This window comes from Octodon degus, unplaced genomic scaffold (genome assembly GCF_000260255.1).
Source record: "Octodon degus isolate 3935 unplaced genomic scaffold, OctDeg1.0 scaffold00223, whole genome shotgun sequence".
In the NCBI taxonomy this organism is placed as follows: Eukaryota; Metazoa; Chordata; class Mammalia; order Rodentia; family Octodontidae; genus Octodon; species Octodon degus.
In genome coordinates this window covers 1,857,679-1,876,390 of record NW_004524799.1, presented here as the reverse complement: position 1 = coordinate 1,876,390, position 18,712 = coordinate 1,857,679, and the positions used below count along the sequence as shown (strand labels likewise).

Genomic DNA, 18,712 nt, shown 5'->3' with positions numbered 1-18,712 from the left:
ATGCAATGTGTTAATTATTGAAACTGTCCTACCAATTTGGTTTGAAACTGTCTCATTGCTATTTGTTTCTCAATAAAATTATGGAAAAAAGAAAAACAAGAAAAAAGAAAAGAAAAAGAAAAAAAAAGAATTATCTCATTCACTTATAAAATTGTCATGTGTATTTAGACAAGAAAACCAAAAGGGAAAATCTATTTAGGAATACAAATATTAAATATTGAGCTTTCTATTACAATCTTTTTTTTTTTTTTTTTGTACAGGGAGTTGAACTCAAGACCTCACACTTGGCAGGCAACCACTGCGCTGCTGAGCGAAATCCACAACTCAATCACAATCTTTAGCAATATATTTAGACTTTACAGTGTCTGATATATTTATGTTAAATATAATACTTTAAAAATTAGAAGTTCATGACTCATCCACATGGCTAACACTGACAAAGTATCTACAAACTGCGGTACAGGTTTTCAGGATAAGTCCAGAGGGGATTTAAACTGACCTTGCCAGATACAAAAGTTACATTTCTTGTTATATAGGTCTTGCTTTATCTTGGTCTTAACCATCCAGCAGAGAAGCATAAAAATGAGATATAAAAAGTAAAGCTATATTAATATGCTAAGCTGTGAAAGGCTCAAGTCAACAACTTCTGACATTGCCAGTCTTATGGATAACCCACTACCTTTATGGACTACTGGACTATATTGGATTATTTTGCTGAATTCACGCACCTGCAATATTTAAATGGCAATGGAATACCCATCTCTGACAAAACTAAACAAAAAAAAGGGGGATACAAATGAAGGACCATTTCGTATCTCTGTATTCAAATAGGGTAGATATACAGCTACATTCTCTTAATTCAAGGAGAAGAAAGATTTGTACTTACAGTGTTTGGACAGGATAACATGTCTGCATCTTGTACTATGAATAACCACTATGAAGACAATAGTATGCAATGTATTAATTATTGAAACTGTCATACTAATCGGTTTTGAAACTGTCTCATTGCTATTTGTTTCTCAATAAAATTAGTTAAAAAATTAGAAGTTAAGCTTTTGTTCTTTTACTTTCTTTCTTTTTCTTTTTGCAGTACTGGGAATTGAACCCAGAGCCTTCACACTGAACTATGTCCTCAGTCCTTTTAAAAAATTATTTTTTGACATACAGTCTTGTTAGGTCACAAAGGTGTCCAGATTGTGTTTCAACTTGTGATCAGCTTCCTCATATACTGGGATTGCAATTTTTTTCCCTTACATTTAGCTGCTGGCTTGCTTACATGATGTGTGTTAAGAAATCATACACAGGCCAAGAAAGCAGGATTTGGAAGCAGTGTCTCATTACAGGATACTATTCTGTGTGTGGGCTTGTGTACATACACATGTTAGCGCAGGGCTGGTAAATCTATGGCACATATGCCACAGTAGACAAGCAGAACCTTCTCTGTCTGCATGCTATCTAAGCCACTCAAGTAGCCAAGCATCAGGTAATAGTTGTTTTTCTAAACTAAATAAAATGACAGTACTCAGGTTTCATTGCAATGTTGGTACTTTGTAATAAGAGTTTTTTTTCTCTTTCTATATTTTAGGGAAGGGTCTACAGGGTGTTCAGGGTCTCAATACTAGATTGGACTCATATTGATTGTCCCGTTTACAGCCTCCCAAGTGCTGGGATTACAGGCCAGTGCCACCACACCCAGTCTCAATTGCAGTCTCATTGTGCCCCAGGGTGGGGCTGGTACGCCAGATCTGGAGATTGAACCCTTGGCCCCTGTTTGCAGGCACTTTAATCTGCTGAGCTATTTGGCTGTTCCTTGCAGCAAGAGTTTTGGGCTGCAATTTGGGCACTTGGTCTCTAACAGGTTTGCCATCACTGTTAGTGCATGTCCATGCACAGCCACAAATCACTTCTTCAATCCACTAGGAAGTGGTCATCTTGCGAGCCTGATTAACAGCAACAGTATCTATTGTGAGTTTTGCAGACACCAAGCTCCATTTCATGCCTTTGATGCAGATTTGGTTTTGAGTCTTTCAACTACTTTATGATGCAGACACCATTGTTACTGCCATTTTCCAGAAGAGAAAATGAAGACATGGGGAGGTTAACCATTTTGCCCAAGGTGGCACAACTAGCTAGTGGTGGAACCTGTGAAGATACCATGTCCCTAACCAGTGTACTTTGGTACTAACCCTGTTGGATAGGAAACCTGACCTTCAGCACCCACCCAGAGGGGGAGGGTATTATGGCCATTGTCAGTGGCCCAGTCATACCTTAAGCCTACCTTCATTACTTCTGAGGCTATACAAGGACCCAGAAATTGTGGCTTTAGTGATATCTGGCTCTGTCTACACAGAACACCAACCAACTCCATCCACAAACTTGCCCTAAAGTAAAAACCAAACAGAGGAATAAGGTGTTAACATTCTGAGTCCTCACAGACCTGCTGTGAAGTCAAGTTCCTAAAAGCTTGTCCAGCATAGAGACCATATTTAATATGCTACCTCTTTTATTACTTACTATAATTAAATAATGTCTTGAAATTAAAATATCATTTATTATTAATATATCCATTATCTATGGCAATTAAGATAGGAGTCCAGTGGCTAAAACAAGAATCAAATCACAACTGGAATAGCAACCAGGCTGGGCAATGCAGATCAAGGGCTTCTAAAATTTCTATTGGCACTAATATGTAGCTCACATCTAAAAAAATATTGGTTGGTGAAAAGGAAGAAATGATTACACAGGAATGCCTGCTTCTTCTTCCAAACATTGAGCTGGAAGACATTAGGTTACGTGAAATAAGCCAGACACCAAAGGACAAGGACTGCATGTTCTCACTTAAAATGTGGAAAGTTTAAAAAGTTGATCTCATAGAAGCATAAAACCACTGAAGGCTAGAGAGGGAAAGGAGAGGTGGGAAAGAGGTTGCATAACAGGTACCAAAATATAGTTTTGACAGGAGGAATGCATTCTAGTGTTCTACAGTATAGTGGGTAGTTACACTTTACGCATAATTATGTATTTAGGGCCCAGGGAGATAGCTCAGTAGAATAAGCACTTGCCTGGCAAGTGCAAGGGCCTGAGTTCAATCCCCAGTTCTGCAAAAAAAAAAAAAAAAAAGAAAAAACAAAGATAATAATTATTTATTTTATAAAGACAGCATGCCTATGTTAAATTATCTGCACTTCTTAAACATGTACATTTATTATTTGCCAATTAAAACTTAAAGCCAGGCATGGTGGCTCTCATTTGAATTCCAGATACTTGGGATGCTGAGGCAGGAGGATTGGAAGTTTGAGGTCAGCTTGGTCATTTACGTAGCATACATAAGGCCCTGGGTTTAATCACCAGAATATCAAGATAATAAAATAAAAATTAAAAATAACAAGTAGTTTAATAATCTATTAAAATTTTTATGAGTAACTAGAAAAGAGAAGCTAGAAGGCTCTCAACACAAGTAATAATAAAAAGATGACAATGTTACCTTGATTTGATCAGTTCATATTGTACACAAGTACTAAACTATCACACTATCAACCATAAATATGTACATTACATGTTAATCAAAAATGTTTTAAGGAGCTGGGGAGATGGCTCAGTGGAATAAGCACTTGCCTGGCAAGCGCAAGGGCCTGAGTTCAATCCCCAGTTCCACCAAAAAAAAAAAAATGTTTTAAGTGTTTCAGATGGAAATGTTAACTGCCTTGATTTGATCATTACACACCACATACATATGTTCATTCAGCACATGGTACTCCATAAAGTTGTACAGTTAAAATTGTAACAAACATCCAAAAAGAAAAATGAAAGTTAATTTTAAAATCATTACTACTATTGTACAGACTGTTAATAATTTTTACAGCACAATTATGAAGAATCTATCTTGTACAGATTGCATGGAAATTGTTTTTTTTTAAAGAAAGAAAAAAAATCTAGAAACCAAATAAGGATTAAAAAGTAAAGTAACTCCAAGGCAAAGCCATAGTGACCACTGTTTATGGTCCTGCCCTTCTAAACCTTAAAAGAAGCTGGCAAGGATGGCATTAAGAATCCCATTTTAAAGACAAGGTAAGGGCTGGGGGTGTAGCTCAGGGTAGAGTACTTGTCTTGCAAGTGTGAGGCCCTGGGTTTAATCCCCAGGACTATGAAAAAAAAAAAGGAAAAAAATCAATGTTGACTTAAACTTTTTCTTCAACAGCTGTCTTGATTTTTCTAAATCCAAACTTTCGCTTGCTTGTTTTTTTCCACCGAGTAGATCTCTCACCTTCCCTAGCCACTGCGACATCTTGAGTTCATGGTACACATTCTAAGACATTTCTGTTTCAAGTAGTTTTGTACTTTTTAATCAATCATTAAACCATCTCATGGGGGAAGAAAAGAATTGAGGAAGCTGAAGAATAGGGAAGTTCTGTAATGTCAGGTGAGTTATACAATAGGTGGAGTGTAGGAAACTGGATTCAGGGCCAGTCTGCCACCAAAGCCTGTGCTGACTTAATACTGCCAAGTTGCTTCTCTGTTCTCTCCTTGACTAGACAAATTTCTAAGCATAGCTACATAGTTATTAGTTTTCAGACCATGCAAGTGAGTTAAAGGGACCCAGAGAACTTCATACTTCTTTACCACTGCTGAGGAGCAGGCTTGGCCACCAACGCTGGGGACCACATCCACCCACAGCACCCTTCAACTCATGATCTTTTGTGAGCTGCTTCTCATGCTCCCTGCCCGGACCAGTCCCAACAGCCAGCAACCAGGCTTGCTCTCCTGTCCACACAGGTCACATGCCAACTTGGAAGGCTGGTTGTGACATGGACCTCAAACTTAGTGCTTGCCATCCTCAAGTGACTGAATCTCTTCCAAGTCTTGCAAAAACTTTCTGTTTTGGGTTGCCCTTTTTTTTTTAGCTTTTTATTTTGGTGACTGAGCAAGATCCACTCCAGAGTTGCAAAAGATAGCTCCCATGGTTCCACCAAACCTAATACTAAAATCGAGACTTTGGACAGAGGCAGCGCGGTGCTGGCCAGCTACATGTGAGAAGCACTTTTACTCTACCAATCTCCATAAATGAATGGCCCTTGGTTAGATTTCAGTAGGGATTCATTATATATCATACACATTACTGAAATGCTCTTCTACAATTGCCTTGGAATTTTCTAAACACCAAAACAGAAAGTTATACATTAACCAGCTATACTCACAGTGTATCTCTTTATCCCAAAGGCAGTGATTAAAATATGCTGACAGCTTTTAAATTATCAGAGAATTATCAAGATGTCCCAAACTTAATCATTAACAAAATTTTAAAACTAGAGTAAAATCCAAAGACTTTTAAATATAAATAAATCATTGTATCAATCACTTATGGATTCTAAAATTCTGCACTCTACACTTTTGGCTACGATCATTTCATCCCACACAGGGGCTTCAACTAAAACTTGTCACACACCTCTGTAACTCCAATTGCTTTGCCACATTTGAAACTACTACAGTTCTCTTCCCAGCTCCTCCAACTCCAGACGCCCTGTCTTTTCTTAAAACCTGCTCTCCCTTTACTTCCCTTTTTACTAATGCCATCTCCATGTACCCAGTCATTTCATGCACGTAAGTTTGTCAATGAAGAATTGTCAGCACCATTCATTCAACATGAAAGAAGCTAAGCTTTTTGAGGGGGACGTACAAGCCCCCCCATCCCAGTTGGCCTTTTTAGTTTTGTCTCCTACCACATCCCTCCCAACTTTTAACACTGCAATACTTAAGGTTTCCTAACGTGCTATCAGATTCTTTCACATATTCATGATTGTATATAAGTTATTTATCACAAAATGCTTTTGTTATCTAGTCCCTTAGTGAATTCATTTTTAATGTTGTACATTCAATTCACTGCCACTTTTTCAATGAAGACTTCCTAATTTTCTCAGAGTTTTATATTACCTAGTTAGGTGCTGGGGAGATAGCTCAGTGGAATAAGTGCTTGCCTAGCAAGTGCAAGGTCCTGAGTTCGATCCCTGGTACCACCAAAAAAAAAAAAAAAAAAAAAAGGAGAAGGCCACATATTACGTAGAAAATTTTACAGGTGCTACTAAAGCATTTATAATAGGCCATTCATTATTAATTGCTCATGATTCTGTCTCCCGTTATCATCTGTAAGGGTCCCCAAAGTAATGGGTCTATACAATTCATCTTTTATTACTTCTGGGGCAGGATGCGAGGCAGGGAGTAAATGTTCACTGAATGTATGAGTAATGGAGGGACCCCTCCTGGGGCACTCACCACCTTCTTCTACCTTGTATTGTCCTTTTGATGTTTTCCAGGAACATAAAATTATGCAGAATTGTCAGGTACATATGTTTGGATATAGGTATACATTCCAAAACTAGATAAGTATATATATTTCTCCAAACATCTATCATTTCTTGGTGGTAAAAATATTCAAATCCTTTATTGTGGGTTTTTAAAAAAGCACAATACATTAGCATCATCTGTAGTCACTGGTACTGTGCAGTAGCAGAGCACCTGAAGTCATTTCTCTTTTCTAACTGTATACATGTGTTGGCCTTTCTTGGGCTGCCTTCTTGGATTGATAGGTCTTCCAGGGCAAGGACAGCATTGTCTGTTTTTTAATCCCTTATCATAGTCTTCCATGAAGCCTAATGTTTGAATAAATGAGTAAAACTCTTACAGGATCTTGTGCCATAGTTCATTTTATTTTTTTGTTTTCTGCAGTGCTGGGAATAAAATCTAATGCTCTATTACTTAACTATATCCCCAATGTGTAAATGCCCAGCTAGCATTTAGATACATTTGGACTTTTTTTCTTTGCAGTTCTGGGGATGGACCAAGGCCTCATGCATATTAGGCAAGAGCTCTACCTCTGAGCTACATCCCCAGCCCCCACTCTACTGTGCCAATATTTCAGACTCTGCAAAGCTATTGCACACACACTGTCTCACGTGCCCTTCACAACAACGCTATAATCTAGCTATAACTAATGGTGTCATCTCCTTGTAGATTACACAATGGAGAATGGCTGGGCCTTGAAACTCTGCTTTCTTGGTTCTTAGAACAATGCCTATTCCATGCAATGCTATTGACAAAGGCAGGTTTATTTATCAATCCATTGTTCTTAACATTTGGGGAGTGACTACAGAAGGTTCATCACTCCTTGTAAAACAGCTAAACCTGTATCTCCCCCTCTAACACAAATAATTTGCATGAGCTTGAACGTTTAGTGTATCAATCAAGAATACTATATAGTGGGAGAGAAGCAGAAATATCTAAACCCATAAGGCATACTTTGAGTAAGCAAAGAACTTTTGCAAAAGAGAACCCTCAGTTTTCATACATGAGGGTGCTCAGCAAAAACAGTATCAAGACCCAATTAGCGATACTTTCTAAGGCAGCTTGGTAGGTGTGCTTTTAAGTCCAAGTTCCTCTGGGAGAAAAGATGTCAAAAATATATTTTTTTAAAAAACAGTCTTAGGCCGGGGAGATAGCTCAGTAGAATAAAAGCCTGCCTGGCAAGCTCAGGGTCCTGAGTTCAATTCCTGGTACTGAAAAACAAAACAAAACTGAGTCTCTATGCAGCCTTAGTGAACCTTAGCAGGCTATGTTTATACATCCATGCACCAGGCCAGAAACCCAGCATAGCCGAGCTCACGAGGGCCACAGGACAGAGGTGGCAGCTGGCGCTCTGGCCCAAAGACCAGGTTGTGGTGGAAGCGGCAGCACTGGGTCAGGGGCAACTTGCAGCACCCGACCCTGGGAGTCCTCTCTTCTGCCCTGCCCTCTTCTCAGGGACCCATGCCAGACCCTGTTCCTGCTGGAGGCTGCTTAAAATTGGGTGTGGCTGTGTCTTAGACCACACATTTCTGGGTTCTGGAGGTGGCCTGATTTCTGCTCAAATACCAGGAGGGACAAAGTACCCCAGGGTTGTGCTGGGAGCCCTCCTTATTTTTTCTGGGCCCTCCACCTCAATACAATCTGCCTGATATGCTTCAGAGGGCATGCTCCCCACTAACTCTCCTTTCGAGATTCAAAGGAGACACAACCCTTGCTGAAGAAGCAGACTCTCTTCCCTTTCTTGCCAAATATGGGCTGTATCAGACAGCTCGTTGTAGCGGGGCCACCCTTTGCTTTGGGTGAGGGAATAGGGCAAAGGAGGGTGGATAAGAGAAGGGACGCTTGCCAAGAAGGCCTTGGAAAGGCCCATGACAGTCAGGGAACCAGAGAGAAACCACCCAGTCTGGAAGGGTTGTGGCAGTCGGTTGGCCAGGATCCAGCCCCTTTCTTCCGTTCAAAGACATTTTCCAGACAGCAAAGTAATAATATGTGCCTGCCTGCTCCAGATGAGGGACAGTGTCTAGCTCAGGCTGAAGGGAAGGACTGATCCTTGCAGCAGTCCCCAACAGGTGTCTCCTGCATCCCTGTCTCCGTTTCCCTTACTGCATAAACTCCAAGCAGGCCTGGCAGCCTTCTGGAAGAGCAATTCAAAGTTTAGCCCCAGACTTTCAACAAGCTTCCAGTGCCCAGGCTTCAGGCTTCAGCGCAAAGGCGCTCTGCTCCCCTCCCTCCTTTCCCTACCCCCGGGGCGAGTTCGCTGTGCGGCGCGTGGGCCCCGCTGGATCCCTGCCAATGCGCGGAGAATTCACTGCGCCGGGGTCAGCCTGAGCCCTGTGGCCGCCCCTCGCACTTCTCTTGGCGGCCACCTGTCCGAGTGCGGGCGAGGGGGAAAACAGAGCACGCAGCCGCCACTGACCTGAGATGCCGCCCCCCACCACGACAACGTCGCATTTGTAGCTCATGGTGCTCGCTCTGCTCCAGGCCGTTGGGGTGTACTCTGCTTCGGTCTCTGGGGCCTCTGTCCCTGCCCGCCCGCTGCGCACTGCCCCGCACGCTAGCGCCTTGGGCGGGCGAGACGCTATATTGCCGGCCCCGCCCGCCTACCCGCAGAGGCGCTGCGCCAGCCGGGTGGAGCGCGCGGCCTCCGCCCCCTCCCTCAGCTTCACCGCCCCCACTGCCCCGGCTTGGCGAGGGCGGGAACCCCTGCTGAGAGGTGACCTAGAACCTCAGAGTTCCTCCCCAGAACCACCCCTTGGCTTTGTGGATGGTATCTTCCAATCAGTATTCCCTAGTGCACTAGAGAGCCTGCGGGAAGGGGAACAGACCCGGGTGTCTTCCACCAGCTCCCAAGTTAATCCCTGGGGTGGAGCAAATCAACATATAGAGCCTTCCAAATACCAGGCTCTGTGCTAAGTGCTTCAGGCCTGATTCTGGTTCAGCATTATAACCCATTTTACAGATGAGGAAAGCAGACAAAGTAGTGAGTAAAACGCTGGAAAGAAAAAGTCACATGTCAAAATGGCTCATTGTAATGGATAAATATGTACAGTTAATATCAATTGGCAGTAATAATAATAAAAGCCAGAAAGATTCTGAGTCTCACTTTGTTTGGTCCACCATACAATATTATCATTATGTTGTCTCATAACAGATAAAATTCCCAGCTTCCGGACATTCACTTCCTTCTAGATTCCCCTGTGAAAGTGAGGAAGGCATTTCCTTAATAGCATGAAGGCAACACTTAGCGTACCTTAAATTTGCCCACTTTTGCAAGTGATCAAAACTCACCACCGTGGAGATGTAGGTCTGCGGGGGAGCACTTATTTAGCATACACCAGGTCATGAGTTCCATTCCAGCACCACCACCACCCCCACACAAAATGGAAGGGAGAGGAGTAGAGAGAGCAATTGGGAGACACAGGTAACCAGGAGACAGGCCGGGGCATGGAGCAAGGCTTGAGTGGGCACAGTGAGATTCAGAGTTCCTTTAAGCAAGCATGTCAAGTTAGTTATGTGACTCTGGGATGCGGGGCTAGGAACTCTGGCTTTTCCAAATATCTCAGTGCTCAGCTGAAATGCAAAATATCCCTCCCCAGAGATTCATTGGTTCTAAGGCATGGTTGCCAGTTGACAAGCTTTGGGGCAACTGATTGGATCATGAGGGCTCCAACTTGGTCAAGTGGAGTAATCCATCCATGAGTTCTTAGCTCAAGGGGCTTATTGGAAGGTGAGGCCTACTTGGGAGACCAAATCATGGCTCTGAAGGGTAGACTTCCCACCTTTTCAATTCTGATTGCATTTTTTCTTTTTTATATTAATTTTATTGAGAAAGAAATAGCAATGAGATAGTTTCAAAACAGGTTAGTAGGATAGTTACAATAATTAATACATTGCATATTGTTGTCTTTGTAGTAGTTATTCATAGTACAAGATGCAGACATGATATCTTGTCTAAACACTATTAGTTCAAAGCTTTCTTCTCATTGAACTAAGAGAAAGTAGCTGTATATCTATACTATTCTGTATATACAGATATATATATTTTTTCACTACAATATGGTTCTTCATTTACATCACCTTTTTTGTTTAGTTTTGTCAGAGATGGGTATTCCATTGTCACTCATATATTGTAGGCACGTGAATGCAGCAAAATATTGCAATGTAGTCCAGTAGTCCATAATAGTAGTGGGTTATCCGCATAACTGGCAATGTCAGAGGTTGTTGACTTGAGCCTTTTACAGCTCAGCATATTAACATGGCTTAACTTTTTATACCTTGTTTTTATACTTTTCTGCTGGATGGTTAAGACCAAGATAAAGCAAGACCTATATAACAAGAAATGTAACTTTTGTATGTAACAAGGTCAGTCAAATCCCCTCAGGATTGACCCTGAAACCCTGTACTGCAGTTTGCAGATCCTTTGTGAGTGTCAGCCATGTGGATGAGTCATGGCGATTGCTTGGCCAATGTGCTCTCTGTGAAAGCCTGAGAGAATGTTTTCTCTCCATGTGAGTGTTTTCTCTCCTTTTGATTAGTGGCTTAGTTACTTTTCTTTCATTGTGGAGACAAAATACCCAATGCCCAAGGTTAAAGGAGGAAAGGATTGAGCTCCCAGTTTATAGAAGCTTCAGTTTAAAATTGGCTGATTTTAAAGCAGGGTGGCACATTGCAGAGGGGCAGTTCACAGCAGTGGAAGACAAAAAAAGCAATACGAGCGAAAAGGGGAGGGCAAGTCTTTTTCTGTCCCTTGTATAAGGCAGGTGTAGTACTTACAACCTTAATCACAGCATTGGAGCATAAATCAATCACCAACTCTAGATTCAGCTACCTTTGCTTTTTTTGGGGGGGGAGGGGGAGTTTTAAAAAGTCTCATTTATTTATTTGTTACAGGGTCTCACTACTCAACTTGGACTAGCAGTGATCCTCCTGGGATATTGCAAGTGATCAAAACATCCCTGCTGTGGAGATGTAGGTCTTATTTACCAGGCCATGAGTTCCATTCCAGAACCACCCTCCATTACACACATAAAATGGGAGGGAGAGGAGGGGGGAGAGCTGTGATTACAGGTATATGCCACTATGCCCACTTTCAGTGGCCGGCATGGTGTGCCCAGGGCTCTGGGGCCAGCACAGCATGTGATACCTGATATCGAACACTGGTTCTTGTGCTTGCCAGACAAGTACTTACTTAGACCACTGAGCTATCTCCTCAGTGCTCAGCTACCTTTGAAAAGCCCAGCGTCATGATGGCATGAGTTTTTTGGGAGACATCCAGACACAAACCATAGCAGTTTGGCTAAGTGTTTATCTATTTTTTTTATTCTTTCATAATATAGGTCTTCAATTCATTGAATCTTTGTACTGTGATTTTAGTCTTGGTTTCATTAATTCCCAATGTGATCTTTATGATTCATTTTCCTCTTTAACATAGGTTTGGGTTTGGACTGTCATTTTTGATTAACTTGAGGTTCACCATTAAATGATTTATTCGAGTTCATTCTGCTTTTCTACTGCAAGCACTGACTGCAATAAAATTCCCTCTTACAACTGCTTTCATTGTATTGTATAGGTTTGGTTATGTTTTACTGACATTGTCATTTGTTTCTAAGACTTAATTTCTTTCTTGATTTCTTCTGTGAGCCATTCAATCTTAAGGAGGCTGTTATTTAGTTTTCCAGTGCTTACAACTTTTCTGTGACTTCTTTTCTGGTTGGTGTTTAGTTTCAGTGCAAAGATAGTAAACATGTGGTGACTTGGGTACTTTTGTGTTTATTTCAGCAGGCCTTGTGGGCTAGTGTGTGGTTTATTTTTGAGAAAGTTCTACATGCTGCTGCAAGGAATACGTACTCTACAGTGGTAGGGTAAGACATTCTGCAGATAGATATTAAGTCCACTTCAAAGGTTTAGTTGAGCTCTCATATTTCTTCATTAATTTTTTGTGTAAATAATCTGTGTCTTCGTGAAGAGGAAGCACACTGTGACTAGGTTACCCACTATGATTGTGTTGGTGATGATTTGATCCTTTATATGCAGCAGTATTTGTTTTATGAAGTGTCAGGTGCTTCAATACTTGGTCATATACATTCACATTTATTATCTTTCCCCATTGGAATGTTCCCTTAATAATATGTAGTGACTTTCTTTGCCTTTTACAATACATTTTAATTTTAAGTTTACTTTATCTGAGAATAAAATTGCTACCTTTGTTTGCTTTCAAGTCCTAATATGTAGAACATTATTGTCTATCTTTTGACTTTTAGTTTATGAATTTCTTTTGGATTAGTTTGGTTTCTTTTTTATTTTTTAAAGAATACAAAATAATAATAGAAAAATAGCATTAGAAATAATATAACTCCTCAAAACACTAGGACTAGAAATCCCACTCAACCCAGCTATTCCGTTTCTGGGTATCTTCTCAAAAGAATTGAAAACAAACAACAGTGATATACATGCACCAATGTTCATAACAGCCCAAGTTGTGATAGCCAAATCTTAGAAACAACTAACAACTAAAATGCCCATCACCCGAGTAATGGATGAAAAAGATATGGTATTTTTATACAATGGAGTATTACTCAGCTAAAAAGAAAGACAAAGTTGAGGCCTTTATAGGTAAGTGGATGCAACTAGAGGCTATATTCATAAGCAGAATAAATCAGACCCACATGTGTAAATGTTGTATTGTCTCCCAAGTGTAAGAACCTGAAAAAACAAACAAAACCTGAAAGGTGTAATAGATATAGTAAAACAGAAAGAAAATGAACGTAAGGATTAAACAACGAAGATGAGGGAAAGGAGATAAGTTAGGGAAAAAGGAAGGGAAAAAATCATGCAAGTATATATACAAGATGGCTCAGATGATTGTACTAGTAATTTCCATCAGTTCTTTGAAAATAGCAGTTAATATTCAGAATTTTCACTTTGAGTAACTCTGTATGCTGATATCTGCTATCTAAGCAACTATATCAAGGACAGCAATGTGTAATACAGAACACAAAGTTGAATACCTCTCACCTTGGTCTTCTAAATGTGTACTCTTTCTAATGTCTCATCAATTATTATCCTCTCTTTAAAATAATTTTTGGGAAAAGTAAAAAGACAAGAAAAAAATTCAAGTTTATTAAAAACAAGCATTAATATTTAATTATTTGTCCAATATCAAATAGCTGTATCTGTTAATCTAAGCAACAGATTTGATGATAAAAATAGGTAATATAGCAAATATTGTTAATTTGTTATTCTTGCTTTGAAATTTTGTAACATATCTACTGTTGTATGTTACTGTTTCTGTCTTTGTTTCTTGGAATTTGTTTTCGCTTTTGTTTTTACTCTTCAAAATAAAAAAGAAATAATACAAAATTTTAATTAAAAAGTAATAAAAATTCAACAACGGTTGCTGTATAGCATGATCGTTATCTTCAAATTAGTTACTTAGGCTACCAGATATAAACATAAAAAATTGATTTAGAGAAAAGACAAAACAACAACAAAAATAGCTCAGTAGGGGGCAGGGAGATGGCTCAGTGGAATAAGTGCTTCCCTGGGAAATGCAAGGGTCTGAGTTCAATCCCAGGTTCCACAAAAAACAAAAACAAATGTCTAGTTTTAGCCATCTATGAAGTGCAAATTAAAACAACACTGAGATACCATCTCACCCCAGAAAGAATGGCTATCATAAAGAACTCAACTAACAACAAATGTTGGAGAGGCTGTGGGGGAAAAGGAACCCTTCTCCACTGCTGGTGGGAGTGTAGACTGGTGCAACCGTTATGGAAATCAGTGTGGAGACTCCTTAGAAAATTTTGACTGGAAATCCCATTTAATGCAGCTATTCCTCTACTGGGAATTTTCCTGGAGGATCTGAAAACATATCATAGTGATATATGTGTAAGCTGCATTTCTTGTTATATAGGCCTTGCTTTATCTTGGTCTTAACAATCCAGCAGAAAAGTATAAAAACAAAGTATAAAGAGTAAAGCCAGTCAAGCCGAAGACCCAATACTATTATGGACTACTGGACTCTTTTAGAATATTTTTGCTGAGTTAACACATCTGTAATATTCAAATAATGGAACTTAACAAAAAAGGGGATACAGATGAATGTCCATTTTGTATCTGTGTATTCAAAATGTTTAGGATGGATATATAGTTATGTTCTCTTAATGAATAGAGGGATTCATTCTCATAGTGTTTGTAAATAGGATATCATGTCTGCATCTTGTACAGCAAATAGCCACTAGGAAGAGAGTATGCAGTGTGTTAATTATTGAAACTGTCCTACTGATTTGATTTGAAACTGTCTCATTGCTATTTGTTTCTCTACTAGATTGTTTTTTTAAAAAAATAGCTTTGTAGAATAAGCGCTTGCCTGGCAAAAACAGAGGCATGAGTTCAATCTCTGGTTCTGGAAAGAAAAAAAATGAAAGAATAGGGAAAGAAAAGAAAAGAAGAATAAAAAGGAAAAAAGAAAAAAAAACTGCCTGGCAAGTCCTTGAACCTGGGTTTGATCCCCAGTACTGGATGCTGTACCTGTGTGGAACCGCAGGAGCACCGTACCAGCCACCAAAACCAGGGGTGGTGGCACATGCCTATAATCCCAGCACTGGGGAGGCTGAGAAAGGAGGATCGCTACAAGTCTGAGCTGCATAGTGATTCTCTGTTCCACATAAATAAACAAATGAATAAAAAGGTTAAAAAAAAGAAAAAAATTTAGGGCCAGCCAAATAGCTCAGCAGACTAAAGCACCTGCTTAGGCAGACACAGGGCCAGAAGATTGATCTGCAGCATGCAGTCCTGGCCCCAGCTGTGGGCGCGATGAAATGGCAATTGAGACTGGGCTTGGTGGCGCATGCCTATAATTTCAGCACTTGGGAAGCTAAAAACAGGAGAATCACTAAGAGTGAAATCTACATAGTGCGACCCTGTAAGCCCTGTACCAAATACATTAAAAAAAATTTTTTTTTAAACATTAACTGCTCCTTTCAAAAGAGCAGCAGAAATCGGCAGTACAATTATCCAAATTATCTTGTATATATGCGTAAGTATAATTTTTCCCTTCTTTCTTTTGTCCTTTGCCTCATCCCAGTTTTTCCTTCCCATTGAACAAATTCTTTCCCTTTCACAGTTATATATTGTACCTTTCAGATTTTATTTACTCTTTCAGGTTCTCACACTAGTGAGACAATGTGATATTTGCACATGTGGGTCTGATTTATTTCACTTACCCATACAGTCTCTAGTTGCATCCATTTATCTACAAAAGCCGCGAATTTATCTTCTTTTATAGCTGAGTAACACTCCATTGTGTAAAAATGCCATAGCTTTTTTATTTATTCTTCAGTTGATTGATATTGGATTATTTCTAAGATTTAGCTCTGACAACTTGCACTGCTGTGAACATGAGTGTACATATATCGCTGTGGTACGATGATTTCAGTTCTCTGGGAAAATACCCAGGAGGGGAATAGCTGGATTGAATGGGACCTCCAATCCTTGCTTTTGAAGGAGTCTTCACACTGATTTCCATAGTGGTTATACCAGTCTGCACTCCCACCCACAGTACAGAAGGGTTCCTTTTTCGTCAAAGCCTCTCTGGCATTTGTTGTTGGCTGACTTCTTGATGTTGGCCATTCTTTCTGGGGTGAGATGGAATCTCAGTGTTGTTTTAATTTGAAATTCTTGAATGGCTGATGACGTTGAACTTTTTTTTTACATATTTATTTCATTTGTATCTCATTTGTGAAGTGTACATTCATCTCAAGTGCCCATTTTTGGATGAAGTCTTTGAATTTTGAAGGCCTGAATTTTAAAGTTCTTTATTTGTTCTAGGTGGGATTCCTTTATGTGAAGGACAGTCTGTCATAATTTTTTAACAATTAGCGGGCATTTTTTAGTCGGTTGGTTATTTATTTTTTATTTCAAAATCTTTTTAAAAAAAAATTGGTACAAGGTCTCACTACACAGCTCAGACTCAGTGATCCTTCTGTCTCAGCCTCCCCAGTGCTGGGATTACAGGCATGTGCCACCATGTCCTGGATTCTGAGGCTGACACAACATGCAGTATCCAGGTTCTTAAGCTGGCCAGGCAGGTGCTTAGACCACCAAGCTATATCCTGAGCCTTCGTGATTTCTTTTGATGTGCAGAAACTTTTCAAACAGATCAGATCCCAATTGTCAATTCTTTGAAGCATTTCCCATGTGGTTTGATTTTTGTTCAGAAACACTCTCCTTACCCTTATGTCCTTAAGATTTCTACCTACTTTCTCCTCCAGAAGATTTAGTGTATCAGTTTTAATATTTAAATCATCTTAGATCTATTTTAACTGTAGTTTTGTGCATGATGATAGGCATGGGTCTACTTTAAGCCTTCAGAATATTCTAAGTCAGTTTTTCCAGGATGATTTATTAAAGAGGCTTTCTACCAATGAACATGTTTGGCCTTTTCATCAAAGAAAAGGTAGATGAATGTGTTTGTAGTTGTGTCGACATCTTCTAATCTGTTCCACTGATCCTCTGATCTGTTTGCTTGTTTGTTTGTTTGTTTTTGCCAGTACCATGCTGATTTTATCGCAGTAGGTTTGTAGTATAATTTCAAGTCAGGAATTACAATGCCTCCTGCCTTTCCATTGTTACCAGGATTACTTTTGCCATTCAAAACCTGTTTTGTTTCTAGATGAGTTTTATGAATATTTTCTCTAACTCTGTGAGGCATAGTAATGGTATTTTAATTGGGATTGCATTGAATATGTATAATAATTTTGGAAGCATGGTCATTTTCAAAATGTTGTTTCTTCCTATGCAGGAGCAAGGAATATATTTCCATTTTCTGAAATCTTTGATCTTTTTTTTCAGGGTTCTATAATTTTTGCTATATAAATCTTTTACTTCCTTTGTAAGATTGATTCCTATTTCATTTTTTGGAGTGTTACTCTGAAAGGCATGGTTTCCATACTTTCTCTCTCGGTGTGTTTTTTGGTTGTTTTTTTTTGTGTGTATGTGTATAGAAATGCTATTGATTTTTGAGTGTTGACTTTGTATCCTGTTATGCTACTGAATTTGGTTATTAGATCTACAAGTTTTTTAGTGGAGATTTTGGAGTCTTATGTACAGTATCATGTCATCTGCAAATAATGATAATTTTACTTCCTCCTTTCCAATCATTATTCCTTTCTATCAATGTTATTTATTCTTTCAAAGAACCAACTCTTTGACTCTTAATCGTTTTTCTTGTTTTCTTTATCTCCATTGCATTTATTTCTGCTCTGATCTTTATAATTTCCTGTCTTCTTTGGGCTTTGGGCTCAACTTGCTTTTTTTCTAGGAGTTTGAGGTACAACATAAGGTTATTTATTTGGGCTTGTTCTGTTTTCCTTATCACTATAAATTTCCCTCTTAAGACAGCATTCACTGTGTCCCACCGGTTCCAGTAAGTTGTATCTGGATTTTTGTTTGACTGTAAATATTGTTTATTTTCTTCTTTAATTTCATCTTTGACCCATTGATTGTTAAGGAGGATTTTATTTAGTTTCTATATTTTTCTGGAGTTATTACTGTTTCTTTTGTCATTAATTTCCAGTTTCATTGCACTATGGTCATATAATATGCATGGGGTAATTTCAATTCTTTTGTGTTTATGTAAGCAAGGTGTATGTGCTAACACATGGTCTAGTTGTGAGAATTTCCTGTGTTCTTTCCTATATTTTTCATTCACTGTTTCCTTCATTTTCCTATTGCCTTCTATTTGTTTATCTATGTCTTCCTTAGATGTATTGAGCAATTCTTTTGTGATTGTTGTCATTTCCTTTTTTAACGTGAGAGATTATTTCTGATCTGATTTCCTCCATAGCTTGATGAAGATGCTTCTTTACGTCACTTGCTCTCATCTCAGAAATTTCTGGTGTGTGACTTCCAAGCTTTTCTATGACTTTGTCTCCTGTACTTGTTTTGGGTGGACTAGAAGTCTGAAATTGCCTTTTGTTCCTTCTTTTTGTCATTTTTGAGGCCTCCAATGTTCTCCCTGACTTTGGAGTGATGGTAGAGGGGGCAGGGTGTGGATGAACAAGGCTCTAAGGAGAGTGGGAGGGCAAGGTAGGCTCACCAAAGCCCCCTGCTGTGTGCAGTTCAATGTGGCTTCCACCTTGTTGGTGGGGGCAAACCACAGCTCAAGAAGAGTCTGATGATGATAAGTTCTGCCAGGCTCTCTCAATGGTGGATCAGCATAGGTTAGAGCTCACCAAGGCTCCCTTAAGTCCCTGTTGCAGTCTTTCTGGCACTTGGTTTCAGGTCCCCGTTACATCTCCCTGGGTGATGATAGGTGGCTGGGGCTCTGCCAAGCTCCAGAGAGGGCAAGTGTGTCTGGGCCAACCTCATTAGTTGC

The 18,712-nt window shown here is 39.5% G+C and overlaps 1 protein-coding gene and 1 pseudogene across 1 annotated transcript in view; both read right to left on the bottom strand.

Moving 5' to 3' along the window:
- LOC111813785 overlaps positions 1–4,285 on the bottom strand; it is a 16,387-nt pseudogene extending 12,102 nt beyond the window's left edge.
- Maob (monoamine oxidase B) overlaps positions 1–8,923 on the bottom strand; it is a 175,231-nt gene extending 166,308 nt beyond the window's left edge. Inside the window, exon 1 of the mRNA XM_004645314.2 lies at positions 8,753–8,923. Within this exon, the coding sequence (XP_004645371.1) occupies positions 8,753–8,798 (46 nt within the window). The 5' untranslated portion in view covers positions 8,799–8,923. The remainder of the gene's footprint in view (positions 1–8,752) is intronic.
- Between the last annotated feature and the right edge of the window lie 9,789 nt (positions 8,924–18,712).